Source organism: Protopterus annectens, chromosome 2.part0 (assembly GCF_019279795.1).
Source record: "Protopterus annectens isolate FY-2018-M chromosome 2.part0, PAN1.0, whole genome shotgun sequence".
NCBI lineage: Eukaryota > Metazoa > Chordata > Ceratodontiformes > Protopteridae > Protopterus > Protopterus annectens.
In genome coordinates this window covers 307584571-307597931 of record NC_056728.1, presented here as the reverse complement: position 1 = coordinate 307597931, position 13361 = coordinate 307584571, and the positions used below count along the sequence as shown (strand labels likewise).

The 13361-nt window shown below is 41.1% G+C and overlaps 1 protein-coding gene across 1 annotated transcript in view; it reads right to left on the bottom strand.

The window, feature by feature from the left end:
- The window catches only part of GRAMD2B (GRAM domain containing 2B), a 1158381-nt gene continuing 1145020 nt past the window's right edge, over positions 1-13361 (bottom strand). Inside the window, exon 15 of the mRNA XM_044060315.1 lies at positions 1-112. Within this exon, the coding sequence (XP_043916250.1) occupies positions 1-112 (112 nt within the window). The remainder of the gene's footprint in view (positions 113-13361) is intronic.

Genomic DNA, 13361 nt, shown 5'->3' with positions numbered 1-13361 from the left:
TTACTCTGTGCTAGAGTGGAAGTCTGCTAAAGAGCTCATGGATGTCAGCCGCTGTTCCAGTGCCAAAATTTTAATGCCCATGTAGAATGTAGAGAAGATAAGTGCACAGACTCTGCAAAATAAAATAATCTTGTCAGCCAAGATATCAAATGTCTCAACTTAAGGGCAGTCTTCAAACAGGATTACTTTACTCATTTGCTTATTGATACGTTCACTGTCATCACTGATGCAATCCATCATCCTGTGCAGTTGCACACCACTCTTTACATGCACCAAGTCTGTGAATGCACCACTAGGAACCAAACAGTACTTTGACCACACATGTGAATTAAAGTGACCTACTTGTAGCAGTAGTCATTTTTTATCGGTTAAGTTTGTTTTTTTGTTTATTATTACTGTTCTGTATGGTTTCCCCAGCATTACAGAAAGTGCAATAGTAAAAAAAAAAAATATCCAACCACAATGATACTCAGTGGCAGGAAAAACACGTACAAAACATGATTTTGTTAGGGGAAGTTCAAACCTGATGACATACGTGCAATGTATATCCAATTTAATATGACAAGAGTACATTAGTTTTACCCACTTTTACTTCCAAATTTTCAGTTTCACATTGCTTGCAACAGCCATGCCCGCTACAAGGGTTTTAGATTTGTTTTTCACTGAGCTCTGCATACACAGTATGTCAAACACAAAAGTACTCAAACTTACAAAGGGGAGCAACAAAGTAATTCTTTCTACTTCCATGTTTACCTGTAATGCTACAACCACTTCTTGTGTTCAAAACCAGCTTGATACATGTTCCTCTCATACTTCAAATATCTTCAGGCTGATGTGTTATGAAACTGGGCCCATCTAGAAACATGCTGCCATGTTCCCACCTGCTAGTTTAGAGTTTACGGGCGCTTTTAAATTACTGTAGACCAGATGCTGAAAATGGTGAAGTGACTTTACATCTGTAGGATGTTAAACCTTTTACTGGACCAAAGTACATTTTACTGTACAGCTTCTTGAGCTTTCAGACTAAAATTAGCAGTTTGTAATAACCTAATAAGTTACAGATGCTAGAAACAAAGCTCTAATACCCACTTGTTCCTAAAATGGATTACAGAGAACACATGTTTTTCTCATTGGCTAAAAAAGAAACACTAAAAATAACGAGAAGAGGAAACAAAATCTTGGTGTGCAGTTCATGCATAGAACTACAACACAGACAGCTAGGCGATACATGTAACGTGTGTGTGTGTGTGTGTGTGTGTGTGTGTGTGTGTGTGTGTGTGTGTGTGTGTGTATGAGAGAGAGAGGGAGGTTTATAGTTTTAAAATAGGTGACTGAACAGCTGTGGATTTCCCTTACATCTCAACTGCCTTTCTCCACTTCTCCTTTTCACTGCCATATCACACAGCTCATCTGTTTGGCTTTGTGACTATCTGTACATATCTAAACAGCTACAGAGATACATACATACATACTATATATATATATATATATATATATATATATATTTATAGATACACACATACACAAAAATGTGCATATATTTACATAAAGACGTGCATGCATACACACACACAAACTAGAGAACATGCTGATCTTAACTTTGCACAAGTACCTACAGAGAAACATGTCTATTTGTTAGTACTGGTAACTTTTTTTTGTGTGTGTGTGTGTGTGTGTGTGTGTGTGTGTGTGTGTGTGTGTGTGTCCCATCCAATCAACAACCAGCTGTAGCAACAAGGCAACAGCTGTAATACACTGCCACTTTTTGTCAATCATTTTCCAATAAGTGTCATATAATGCTTTTACTTCCTCATTTATTTTATTTTATTTTACATTTGTTGACCGGGCTAGTCTAACTGGATATTTGTCCATTTTCAGTAGAGGCCCGGGGAGAAAAGCTCCAGCATGAACAGTAAAACAAAGTTAACAACATATAACAAAGACATGTATGAAAACAGTACAGTGGTAGCATTGGTTAAAAGAAATAATATAGTAATAAAATTATAGGATAGACATTATGCTAAAAGTTAAACTAAGTAAAACAAAACAGGTATTGCACATCAGAGTAAAGTATTTATAATTTATCCTCTTACTATGAAAAAAAAAGTAACAAGATTTAGAGGCCTAGGTTGGAGGCCTAAGTTAGGGGAGTTGGGAAAGGGGTATGAGTAGGAGGGGAAAAGATTTCAGTCTGGGTTAGCACAAGGACAAAGCAACTGAGTTTTAAGATGTTCTTTTATATGTTTTTTAAATAGAGAAGTAGAAGCTAGGTTAGAAAGTTCAGGAGGGAGCTGATTCCAGTTTTTACCTATAGTGTTTGAGAACAGTGAGTCGCCAGCTTTGTTGTTAGATTTAATCAAGGAGACCAGAAGTTTATTAGCAGAACGTAGTGTAGCTAGATTTTTATAAGGTGAAATCAGATTAGTGAGGATAGGGGTATCATTGGGGTGGTATAGGATCTTTTGAGTGATAAGTAACTGTTGACAGAGTATGTGGTTATGCAATTCTAGCCATCCTAGTTGTTTGAGGTTAAGACAGTGGTGAGTTTTGAAGGAGTACATGTAATGAATCTAGCTATGCTATTGTAACAGGTAGAAAGTTTGGTGATGTTGTTTTTGATAGGTTAGTATATATAGCAGAGGCATAGAAAAGGGTAGAGATGAGGTGGGTCTGGGCAATGGTTTTCCTGGCTGAGGGGTAAGGAAGGGTTTAATTCTATAGAGAGTACCAAGTTTTTTGTTAACAGAATTTATGGTGGCGTTAATATGGTCATCATAATTAAGACGATTGTCAATTGTAACACCTAGTAGGCGGGTGGTAGTATCTGGGGTTATGTTGGTAGCATTGTTAGAGGTTATGGCAAAGAATGGTGTGGGTGATTTATGAGTTGGAGTAAAGAGTAGTAGTTTTGTTTTTTTGGGATTAAGGAGGAGGCAATGTTGCATAAACCATTTTTCAACATTTTGGAAAACAGTTTGGGTGAGGGACTGGAGGGAGGCTACGTTCTTAGCAGTACAGATTAAGGTCGAGTCATCTGCATATTGAATGCAGGTGGCTTGAGGTATGTTCAAGTGTAGGTCATTAATAAATAAGGAAAAAAGAAGGGGACCTAAGATTGAGCCTTGCGGGACTCCAATATTTACTGGGAGTAATGAAGATAGATTGTTATCCCAAAGTACTGCTTGTTGCCTGTTTTGAAGGTAACACCTAAACCATTGTAATGCTAGTGGATCAAGAGAATGGTAATTTAGTTTGTCAAGAAGTAAGTTATGGTTAACCATATCAAAGGCTTTTGACAGGTCAATAAATAGTGCAGAGGAAAAGGAGTTATTGTTACGATTGTTATTTATAGAGTCAGTGAAGGATAGAAGGGCAGTTGTGCTGTGGAATGGTCTGAAGCCATGTTGACAGTTGGCTAGTAGGTTATTTTGTATTAGGTGGTTGAGTAGTTGTTTGTGAATACATTTTTCCATTATCTTAGCTAATGGGGAGAGTAAGGCAATAGGGCGAAAGTTAGAAAGCTCAATAGAAGATCCACCTTTATGTAGAGGGATTATGTGAGATACTTTCCATATGGTAGGGATTTTGCCTTCAGAGATAGTCCTGTTAATAAGTATAGATATGGGGTAGTCTATAGCATTTGCAGCAATTTGTAGGTATTCAGATGGGAGTCGGTCGGCAGATGGGGTGCAAGGTTTCAGTTTCTTAAGTAGCTTATGGATAATAAGAGATGTAGGAACAGGTTGTATATGAAAGGTATGAGATGAAGTTTTGGAGGTATTTGGTGGGGAAGCAGTAGATGGAGGTAAAGAATTGGCTAGGGTTTGAATGGCTTCTGTAAAATATTTATTAAAGGCATCAGGGATCTGGTTTGAATTATTGTGGTTGAAGCTTAATGGGGCAGGAGTAGTCGAATGTCCTGGTTGAAGAAGTTTGTTTATCCCTGACCAGAATTTTTGTGGAGTTTGTTGACTGGTTTGTTTATTTCTGTTACTATACATACAACGTTGTGCTTCATTGCAGAGCGCACACATTTAAATAGAGACAATCACTCCTAATACATAGGTCCTACAAAGAATGATGGTTTTAATCATTCATTAGCATAATGCATTAAAATGTCAAAATCCTGTTTTCACTTCTAGTTTTACAATTAAAATTACAGAGCTAGAGCCACTTATCATCAGAAGGGAAACCTATAATTGTTAGTCTAGGTTTTGCCTCTATGAAAGAAAAAGTGGACTGAAGGAAGTACCTGTGTGTCTCAAACATAACACCACTCTTCATTATTTGCTTGAAGCACAATAAATATACTAAAAGGAGTACCATCATAATGGCCAGGATTTTGAAAACAATTGCTTTCAGATTACTGTAACCTTTGTAAGAAATATATAGGTTTACGGCTGTATACTAGGCTAACAACCACTATGGCCCCTTATAAGCCTAGCCATGCAACCCAACTGTGGCACACAAATTTGATTTATATAGGGAGTGATTTACTGACTGCCCTCTGTCCATCACAGACATGGGAGCCACAGCAGGAGTGAATTTCTGATTACCCATCCATTGGACCAAGGTGCACTTAAATACGGTTAGGGAGCAGCTCTGCTACACATGGTTGGGCAGCCTGTTCTAGAGAATGGGAATTCTGTGAGAAACATCTGTCTCTCCAGTATGTCCTATTTATGCCGCAAGCAAAATGCATCTCTTTTAATCTAGTAGTTCTGATGCTGTTTATTTTGTGGATGTGCAAAAGGTTCATCAATACAGGGTCCAGGGATGCCCTGTATGCCAGGTAAAGATCACCACTCAGAAGTCTGTATGATGTAAAGACATAAGACTTTGAGGTGGATCAGCATAGCACATCGCGTTTACTCCCTGTATTCTTTTCGTAAGGAACTTTTGTGAACATTCCAGTTACTGCACGTCTGGTCAGGTACATACTGAAGGGGGCATGATACTGTATGATGTGGCTGATGAGGGCCGAGTACAGTGGCATGATGACCCCTCTGGACTTAGATGCCATGCCCTTGCATACGAATTAAGCAACACAGAAGGATTTTCTTACCAACTTGGACACGTGTTGGTGGAAGGCTGGGTCACTATCTACACAGGTTCCCAGATCCCTGACTAACTTTTAAGAGTGTTTTATGATGATGTAGTTAACCCAGGTGGTAGGATTCCCAAAATGAACTATAATGCATTTCTTGGTATTGAGTTTTAAGCCATGGATTGGCACCAAGCATTTGTCTGTAGTAGACCTTCCAGAAAGGTGTTCTCATCTTGGGGGGATTCAATGACTGCTCTTAGTTTGCAATCATTTGTGAACTTGGTCAGCCAAAGATCTCTGACATTGGCTTTGACATCCAAGAAGTAGATGTCAAAGAGGAGTGGGCCCAGCACAGAGTCCTGGGGGTCTGATGACTGGCCTCATTGTGGAGATGGCCTCACAGACTCTAACCTCCTGGGACCCATCTGTGCGACAGCTAGCTATCCAGCACTTTATAAAGGGGTTTATACCTAGTTCTGTAAGTTTGTTGACAATGCTCGAGTGGGAAGGTGGTAACCCAATGCAACAGGCAGTGGGATACAACCAATAACGCAGATATTTTCCAGAGTGATAGCTATTCTCTGGGATGAAAAAGATAAGGGGTGGGAAAAGGGAGGAGCTCCCACTTCCCCCTTGGTTACCAACAGCAGGTTTGAGTGAGAGAAGTTGTTGCTCTCTGCCTTGGCAGCTGGAATTCCCTCCCTCCTTAACTGACTTTTGACCCTTTAAATCTGAGGCATACAATGGGGTTAATAGCTGTGGTATCCGTGAGGAGGCGAACAGAGTTCCAAAGCTCTTTGTCTGTAAACTCCAAGGCAGTACAAGTAGTCATATTGCTGTGAAAGCAATAAGAGAAGTTGGAACATACACCACTCAAGCTTCAAGAGTGTTGCTTATATGAACTGAAGAAATACCAGGTAACTGCAGAAGAATGATTTTTTTTTAACTGATGCATAGTGTGTTGGGGTTGGATCCACCAGCTAACCATATCTATAAATCTAAGGTTAAGAAGTCTGTACAATAAGGACAAAAACGTATTGTGAGGTGCATACAGAACATTAATCTTTGGATTAATGGCTGATTTTATTTCCTTAAGTCATCTTGTGGTGCCATTCCAATAGTGCCTTGGATTTGTGTTTGATGGTTGTGAAAGGCCTTATGGTTATCTTTCACCTAGGAGGCTATCTTAACCTCAAAGATGGCTTTGCTTGACCTAGTTAGCTCACTCAGTTGACTATTTACTTTGATGAGACAGTTTCTATCTTAATGAGAATTTGTCTTCCTGATTTTTTGCTATAATCTTTTTCCTTTGATTTTATATCCTGTTTAATTTGGGATATCACCAGGGTGATTTGTTTCTAGGGCTAGTCCTGGGCTTACTTCTGGTAGGTAGAGCAGCTGCTATGCAGCCATTGGCACAGCTGTGCGAAGTTGCTGAGAGCAATTCAGCACAGGCTGCAGTGTTCTCTGGGTTAGGAAGGGCAATGGATTTTGACAAACCATCACTTAATTAAAGGTAATTTGCCATAAAATAGTTCTTGTTAGTGGTTTTAATGGGATTACAGAGGTGATTTTGATTACGAAGGTGAGAGCTTTATGGCTGGACCTTACCTGGGAGGATGAGACATTGGGGGGGATTACTTGGTCAAGGGTGTTTGTAATTACGAAGTTCATTAATCTCTGTGCCTGTAGATTTGAGGCCATGTAGATTCCAAGTCTGTAGAGGGGTAATTAGTGTCTCCAATGAAGAGGGTGGTAGATTGAAAGGTTCATAGGTAGGTAACTAGGTTATCTGCCCTAGGGCATTTATAAGCCTAGCCAGAATGTGTTGGCTTTCGCCTCCCTTTTAGATTAGATTCCTGAACCTCTGTCCAGCAGGGCCAAAGAAGTGATCCCAGGTGTAAATTTACGATTTCCCCATCCACTCATCAAGATTTCTTTTGAAGGGGGTCAGTGAGGGGCTCTACCTAACATGGATTGGGATTCTATTCCAGAGCGAGGGAAGCCTCTGGGATATGAATCTATCCCTCCAGCATGTTCTAATTATTGTTGTGCTGAGGTTTAAATCCCTGGAGCGTGTAGCTCTAAGGGATTTGGATTTCTTGAGGTGCAGCATGTCCATTAATTCCGGGTTAGACATGGCCTTGTACGTCAGGCAGAGATCGCCTCTGAGTAGGCGGTAAGCAACTGAGTAGAGCTGGAATTTCTTTACTTGAGCTGCATAGGGCATCGAGGCCCACGATCCTCTTGATGAGGTACTTTTGGGGTCTCTCTAGCTGTTGCAGGTGTCGGGTAAGGTACATCCCAAATGAGGCATTGTACTCAATTATGAGCCTGATGAGCGATGAGTAGAGGGGCACAATGACCTCTCTTGATCTAGATGTGTAAACCCTTTTGTAATTAGGTGGGCTATACAGAAGGTTTTTCTAACCACTTTGGCAATGTGATTATCAAATGAGAGGTTACTATCTACTTGGGTCCCCAGATCCCTAATTACGTCTTCTGTACTTAGTGGATTACCACCTATGTGGTAGTTTGTGGGCACTTTGTTTTTCCCAAAGGGGATGACTATGCACTTTTTGGCATTTAACTTGAGGCCATGGTTCTGACACCAGGTATCCATCTCCGTAAGACACTTCTGGAGGATGCTTGTGTCAGCCGGAGAGTCGATTATGGCTCCTAGTTTGCAATCATCTGCAAACTTGGTCAGCCACAGTCCTCCCGTGCTTGCCTGTACCTCAGGGAAGTATATACCGAATAAGAGGGGTCCAAGGACTGAGCCCTGTGGGACGCCACTTGTAACCGGTTTGAAGTTGGACATGGCACCCGCAACTCTGACCATGTGGGTTCTATCCCTGAGCCAGTTTGCAACCCATCTCGTGACATAGGGGTTGATATTCAAAAGCTGGTAAGCTTATTTATAATGCCAGAGTGGGGTATTGTGTCGAAGGCCTTTGCAAGGTCCAGGTAGGCTGTGTGGACTACTTTTCCCTCATCTATGGCCTTGGTAACTGTTTCAAAGAAGTCAACTAGGTTTAAGAGGCAATATCTGCCTTTAACAAAGCTGAATTGGGTAGGGTCCAGTGTCTGGAGGTTCCCAATGTCTTTCTTTATGAGATCCATGATGATGCGCTCCATAGCTTTGCAGACCAGGCTAGTCAAGCTTATAGGGCGATAGTTCCCAGGATCCGTTGTGGCTCCACCTTTGTGGAGCGGGATAACTGTTGCTGTATGCCATTCTTTGGGTACATATCCTGTAGTAAGGCTGAGTTTGAACAGTGACTTTATGTGAGGGTTCAGTTCTTTTTGGAGCTCATGTAAGGCAGAGCCCGGGACACCATCCGGTCCCATTGATGCTGTGTTTTTTGCTTTGGAGAGGGCTGCTTTCACCTGTGTGTCTGCGATGTCTGGGAGACTATGTTCTTCTGGGACAGACACTAGCCCTTTTGGGAGGGGGGGTAAAGTTTGCACTGAACCTGTCAGCCAGGATGTTGGCAACGTCAGTGGGTTCAGTGCATTTTTTGCCATTCTGCACCAGCTCAGAGCAGATCTGAGAGTTGCCACCTAGATTCTTGACGTAGCTAAAGAAGGCCTTGTGATTATCTTTAGAGTCTTTGCCGATTTTTCTTTCAAAGCTGGCCTTTGATGACTTTATGAGGGATCGTAGTTTCTTGCTAATACTGATCAGGGATGCCTTCCCTTTTTGGGATTTTGCTCTATCCTGTAACAGTTTCCTCCTTCTGTTGTATAGCTTATTTATGGCCGGGGTCCACCAGACTGGTCTCCTGTTTTTGGAGGAGTGAGTCTTGGTTTTACTTGGGATGGCTCGATCCATGTATTCTTGTAGGTGCTCATAGAATGCGGTTTGGGCAGCATTTTCTGTTAGCCCGGGGGCTTTGAAGCTTTCCACCTCGGTCTTGAGAAGTTTGCTTTTGAGAAATTTTTCACAGTGGTTTCCTTGGCTGGGGGTGGGGTCGGGATGTGGATGTCCAGTGTGATTAGTTTATTGTCTGATCTTACCAACGAGGGGTTTACCTCTGGTGTGGAACATTGAGCCCCCATGTCGGTGATGACCAGGTCCAATATGTTGTTACCTCTTGTGGGAGTGGTGACCAGTTGTTCCATGGCGTTTAAGTTTATAAACTCCAGGAACTGTTGGGCAAAGGAGTTGGGACTTGAGTAGTTTTCCCAGTCAATGTTTGGGTAGTTGAAATCACCCACTATCATGGTGTGATCTTCATATACTCCAATGTTCTCAGGAATGCTGAGTGGGGGTCCTGAGACAAGGTGGGTGATCTGTAGCAAGCTACAAACTGAAAAGCAGTTTTGCCCACTGTTATATGCACATGGATGGTCCCCGATGCCTTGTGCAGTGCCACTAACCTGGAGGTGTGGGTATCTCCTTGATGAAAATGGATACTCCCCCACCTTTTGTATTTCGGTCTGAGTCCTGGGGCAAAAAAGCATGGTACGAGTTATATCCTGGTAGTGCTGGGGTGCTCTCTGGAGCCTTGAACTAGGTTTCTGTTACTGCACAGATATCGATTTTCTCCATACTGAGGAGTGTCTTGAGTGCGTGCATCTTGAGGTTTAGACTTCTGGTGTTGAGTAGCATTACCTTTAGTTTTTTGTTTCTTGTGTTGTTTATGGAGGTGGGTTTGTCTTTTGAGCCTTGCCTAAAAGAGGCACTATGGGGTGGCAAGAGCCTTAGCCAGTATTCGAAAACCTAAGGGTGACAGGTGCAAGCCGTCCCTAGCGAAGCAACGTGGCTTGTCAAGCATGTCATCCCAGGCTGACAGACACTGGATCACCTTTGAATGTGAAGGTAAGTGTCTCCAGTAGGTTCAAGTATGCATTTTGAACTTCTTGGGACATGGAGCATGACCTATAGCTGGCTAGGATATAGTACAGTATTTTGTCTATGGTGATTGGACATGGAGGAATTCCAGTGTGTCATTCTGTCTGACCACCCTAGAGGTATGCTTGTTACTGATGTATGTAGAGACACCTCCTCCTTTAACCCTTGGCAGTGCCGCTACTGGTTTAAAAGTGTGGAAGGCACTGAAACTTTGCATTGTTGGGATACTCTCTGCTGCTTTAAACCATGTGTTAGTAAGTGCACAGATGTCTATCTTCTCAATTGCGAGGAGGGCTTGATGGGAGAGTAGTTTTTTTATTTAGGCTCCTGGCATTGAGCAGTAATACCTTGAGGTTCAGTTGAGTTGATTTTGCTATGTTGGTAGGTCTGTCAATTTGGCATTGCCTAAAAAGACATTAAGGGGGTGGAAAAAGTTTTAGCCAGTATTCCAAAAGCCTACAGGGGGAGAGAGGTGCAACCATCCCTGGTAAAGCACCATGGTCTGTTAACCATGTCAGCCCAGAATAACAAATATTAGCTCCCCTTAGAATGACACTGGGAAGACATCCATTCATTGAAATCAGTCATTTTTTGCTCATACTGTGACATCATTGATGGTAAGATGTTGCTCAATGCTAGGCTCATACTAGCCTGAGACACAGTCTGAAAGCTCCATAATGCCTCTCTTCATATAGTTCAGGGACATCTCAGATTATTTACACCTACATGGACTATGATGGCATCATACTGGTACCTGTGGCATAATGGCTTGAATGTGGGTGTGACTTGGCAGATTATGGCTCCAGATCAGCAGCTAACCATTATCATCTTCTTGTTCAGCCTGGTTAGTGAGACATCAGTATATCTTACAATGGAGTCCCCTATGACAAGAGTCCTGGAAGTGTAGTCTTGCTTTAGGGGCTTAGTATTTGGGGGTCTACTAACAATGATAGTATGTCTGGTGTTGCTTTTTTTTTTTTTTTTTGAGTGCCTTTCAGCTTGCTGAGGCATAGCTTTGACAATGGGAGGTCTAGGCAATCTCTGTTAAAGAAGATTGCTTTTAATTGTCTCAGCATACTTTAGTCTATGTGTGTTGTGTATTATGTGAGGTTAAGTGTTGTGCGAGTGGCTCTGACAACCTGATGTGCACTTGTATGTGAGAGGTTAGCCTCCAGTGTCATTGTGTAAGTACACCTCTTGCATACTGTGTCTGTTTCTTTAAGGATTAAGTGGTTATCAGTAAACATTAGCCAATTACTACACTGTCTCAAGATACCCATATCCACCAAATTGGCTATGGAGAGGTTAGGAAGCATATCCATATTGTCCAGTTCCTTTGATTTGTGAGCTGCAAGGGGGTGGTGTATTAGGGTTAGAAGGCTATTAAGTGTGCTTTATTGGAACAGATTATGCTAAACAGTACTAAATTCTAGTAACTTTACTCTTTACACAATACTGAATTCAACTAAATCTGTAGGTATTGTCACTTGACTCCCAACTAGCTGCTCTAAGCTTGTCAGTGAACAAGGCATTTGCACTACATTGCTGATTTACAGGGTACAGTTTTGTGAGCTATTCTTTCTATGTGTTTGCTAATGTATAGGGCACTGCTAACAAATGCAAACATGCAAAATTTATAGCAGCACAGAAAAAAACAGAAAACTAACTAATGAGCTCTCTGGCCAATAAAATGGCTACACTAGGAGATCTTTTGTGTGTTTCCAAACTCAGACAAGGTAAACACCTCCTGCCACAAGATGAATAAACCCAGTCCTCCTAATGTAAAAACACAGTAAGACACCCACAAGTGCAATGCTACCACAAACCACTTAAACAACTAGCTGGAAATCCTTTGCTGAAGGCAATTTCAAGACAGTCTTACAGCAGTAGCAGTGAGAGGAAGAACATTTTTTACAAAGGAAAAAATCAGTGAAACACACAAAAGCAGGAAACAGTAGTGGTCACACTATATAACTGCAGTGCGATTTTTGCAATCAAAGCTACTAAACTTTGACTGAATGGCACTGAATAACAGTAAAACACTTCTAGAATTCATGCTTGGACTCCAAGCTTTGCTGAGCTCCTGAAAAATGAGTAGGACCAATATGTAGTAATGGAAGTTTACTCAAGAGCAATACTGATTTGCTGATTGGGCACTCAGTATCATGGAACTATGGGAAACAATAGGATGAGTACATAAAAGCTTATACAACAGTCAACAGCAATGAAGGAGGGAGGGACTTTGGCAATCAGATTATCATAAGGGGTGAAGGCCAGAGACACAGCCTTATTATAAATTAACAACAGCAAAAGGGTGCGTGGGTTGGGAAGAACAACCAGGCTGGTAGAAGGGTTAAGAAGAACAACAAGGCTTGCTATAGAGGAATACAATGAAATAATGGCAGTATTGGAGTGCTTTTAGAAATAGTGCTAGTAGATGTACATGCATATTTCAGTTTTATGACATCATCAACACAGCATAAATGGAGTGTTTGACTAAAAATGTAGAAACACAGGATTTTTGTACGCAGCTGATGTCCTTTACCATAAAGGTGTCTGCAAAATATCCCATCTAACAACTAAATAAAAAGTAAACAGGACACACAACCAATCCAATTAGGAAAAAAATTACAAGAAAAACCTAGCCAAGCTAGAGTTTTCACTGTGTGATTCCTAAAATCTCTTGTAAAAGAGGATGATGGGATTTATGCAAATGACCCCTTAAGGACAGCAGGTGTTTCAGATACATGGCAAGTCTGAATGCCCATGACTTATTCCTTTTTAAATCTATTAATGGACAAATTCAGGCCAATAAAGACAAACCCACTAGTTGTCGACATGCACATTTTAATCTTCTTATAACAAATAAGGAAACTTCTCTGTGTGGAAGACCTAAGATTCCCTAGCATTTCTTAGAGTTCAAGCACCTAATAAAAAACATATTGTGAATATCTTACCATCAGCAGCACAGCATAAGTGGACTTTTTGGCTTACCTTTAGAAACACACAGTTGTTGTACCCAGCTGATGTCCTTTACTATTAAGGGGCAAAATATCCCATCTGGGGTTTGGCTTTATTAGCCTGAATTTTTCTATTAACAAACTTAAAAAGGAATAATTCATGAGCATTCAGACTTGTCATATAGCTGAAACACCTGATGTCCTTAAGGGGTCATTTGCATACATCCCATAATCCTTGTTTACAAGAGGTTTTAGGAATCACAAAGTCAAACTCTAGCTTGGCTAGGTTTTTTTGTAATTTTTTTTTATTGGATCAGCTGTGTGACCTGTTTACTCTTTTATTTAGTAACATTGTGAATGGAAAAATGCAATAATAAATGAATATGGCTCAAAATCTGGCACAGTACACGTCTGCCACAACTGTGAATTAAACTACAAGGCTATGGGCCAGCAGCATTAAAAACACAAATGGATAACTTTTACATGTAATTCAACT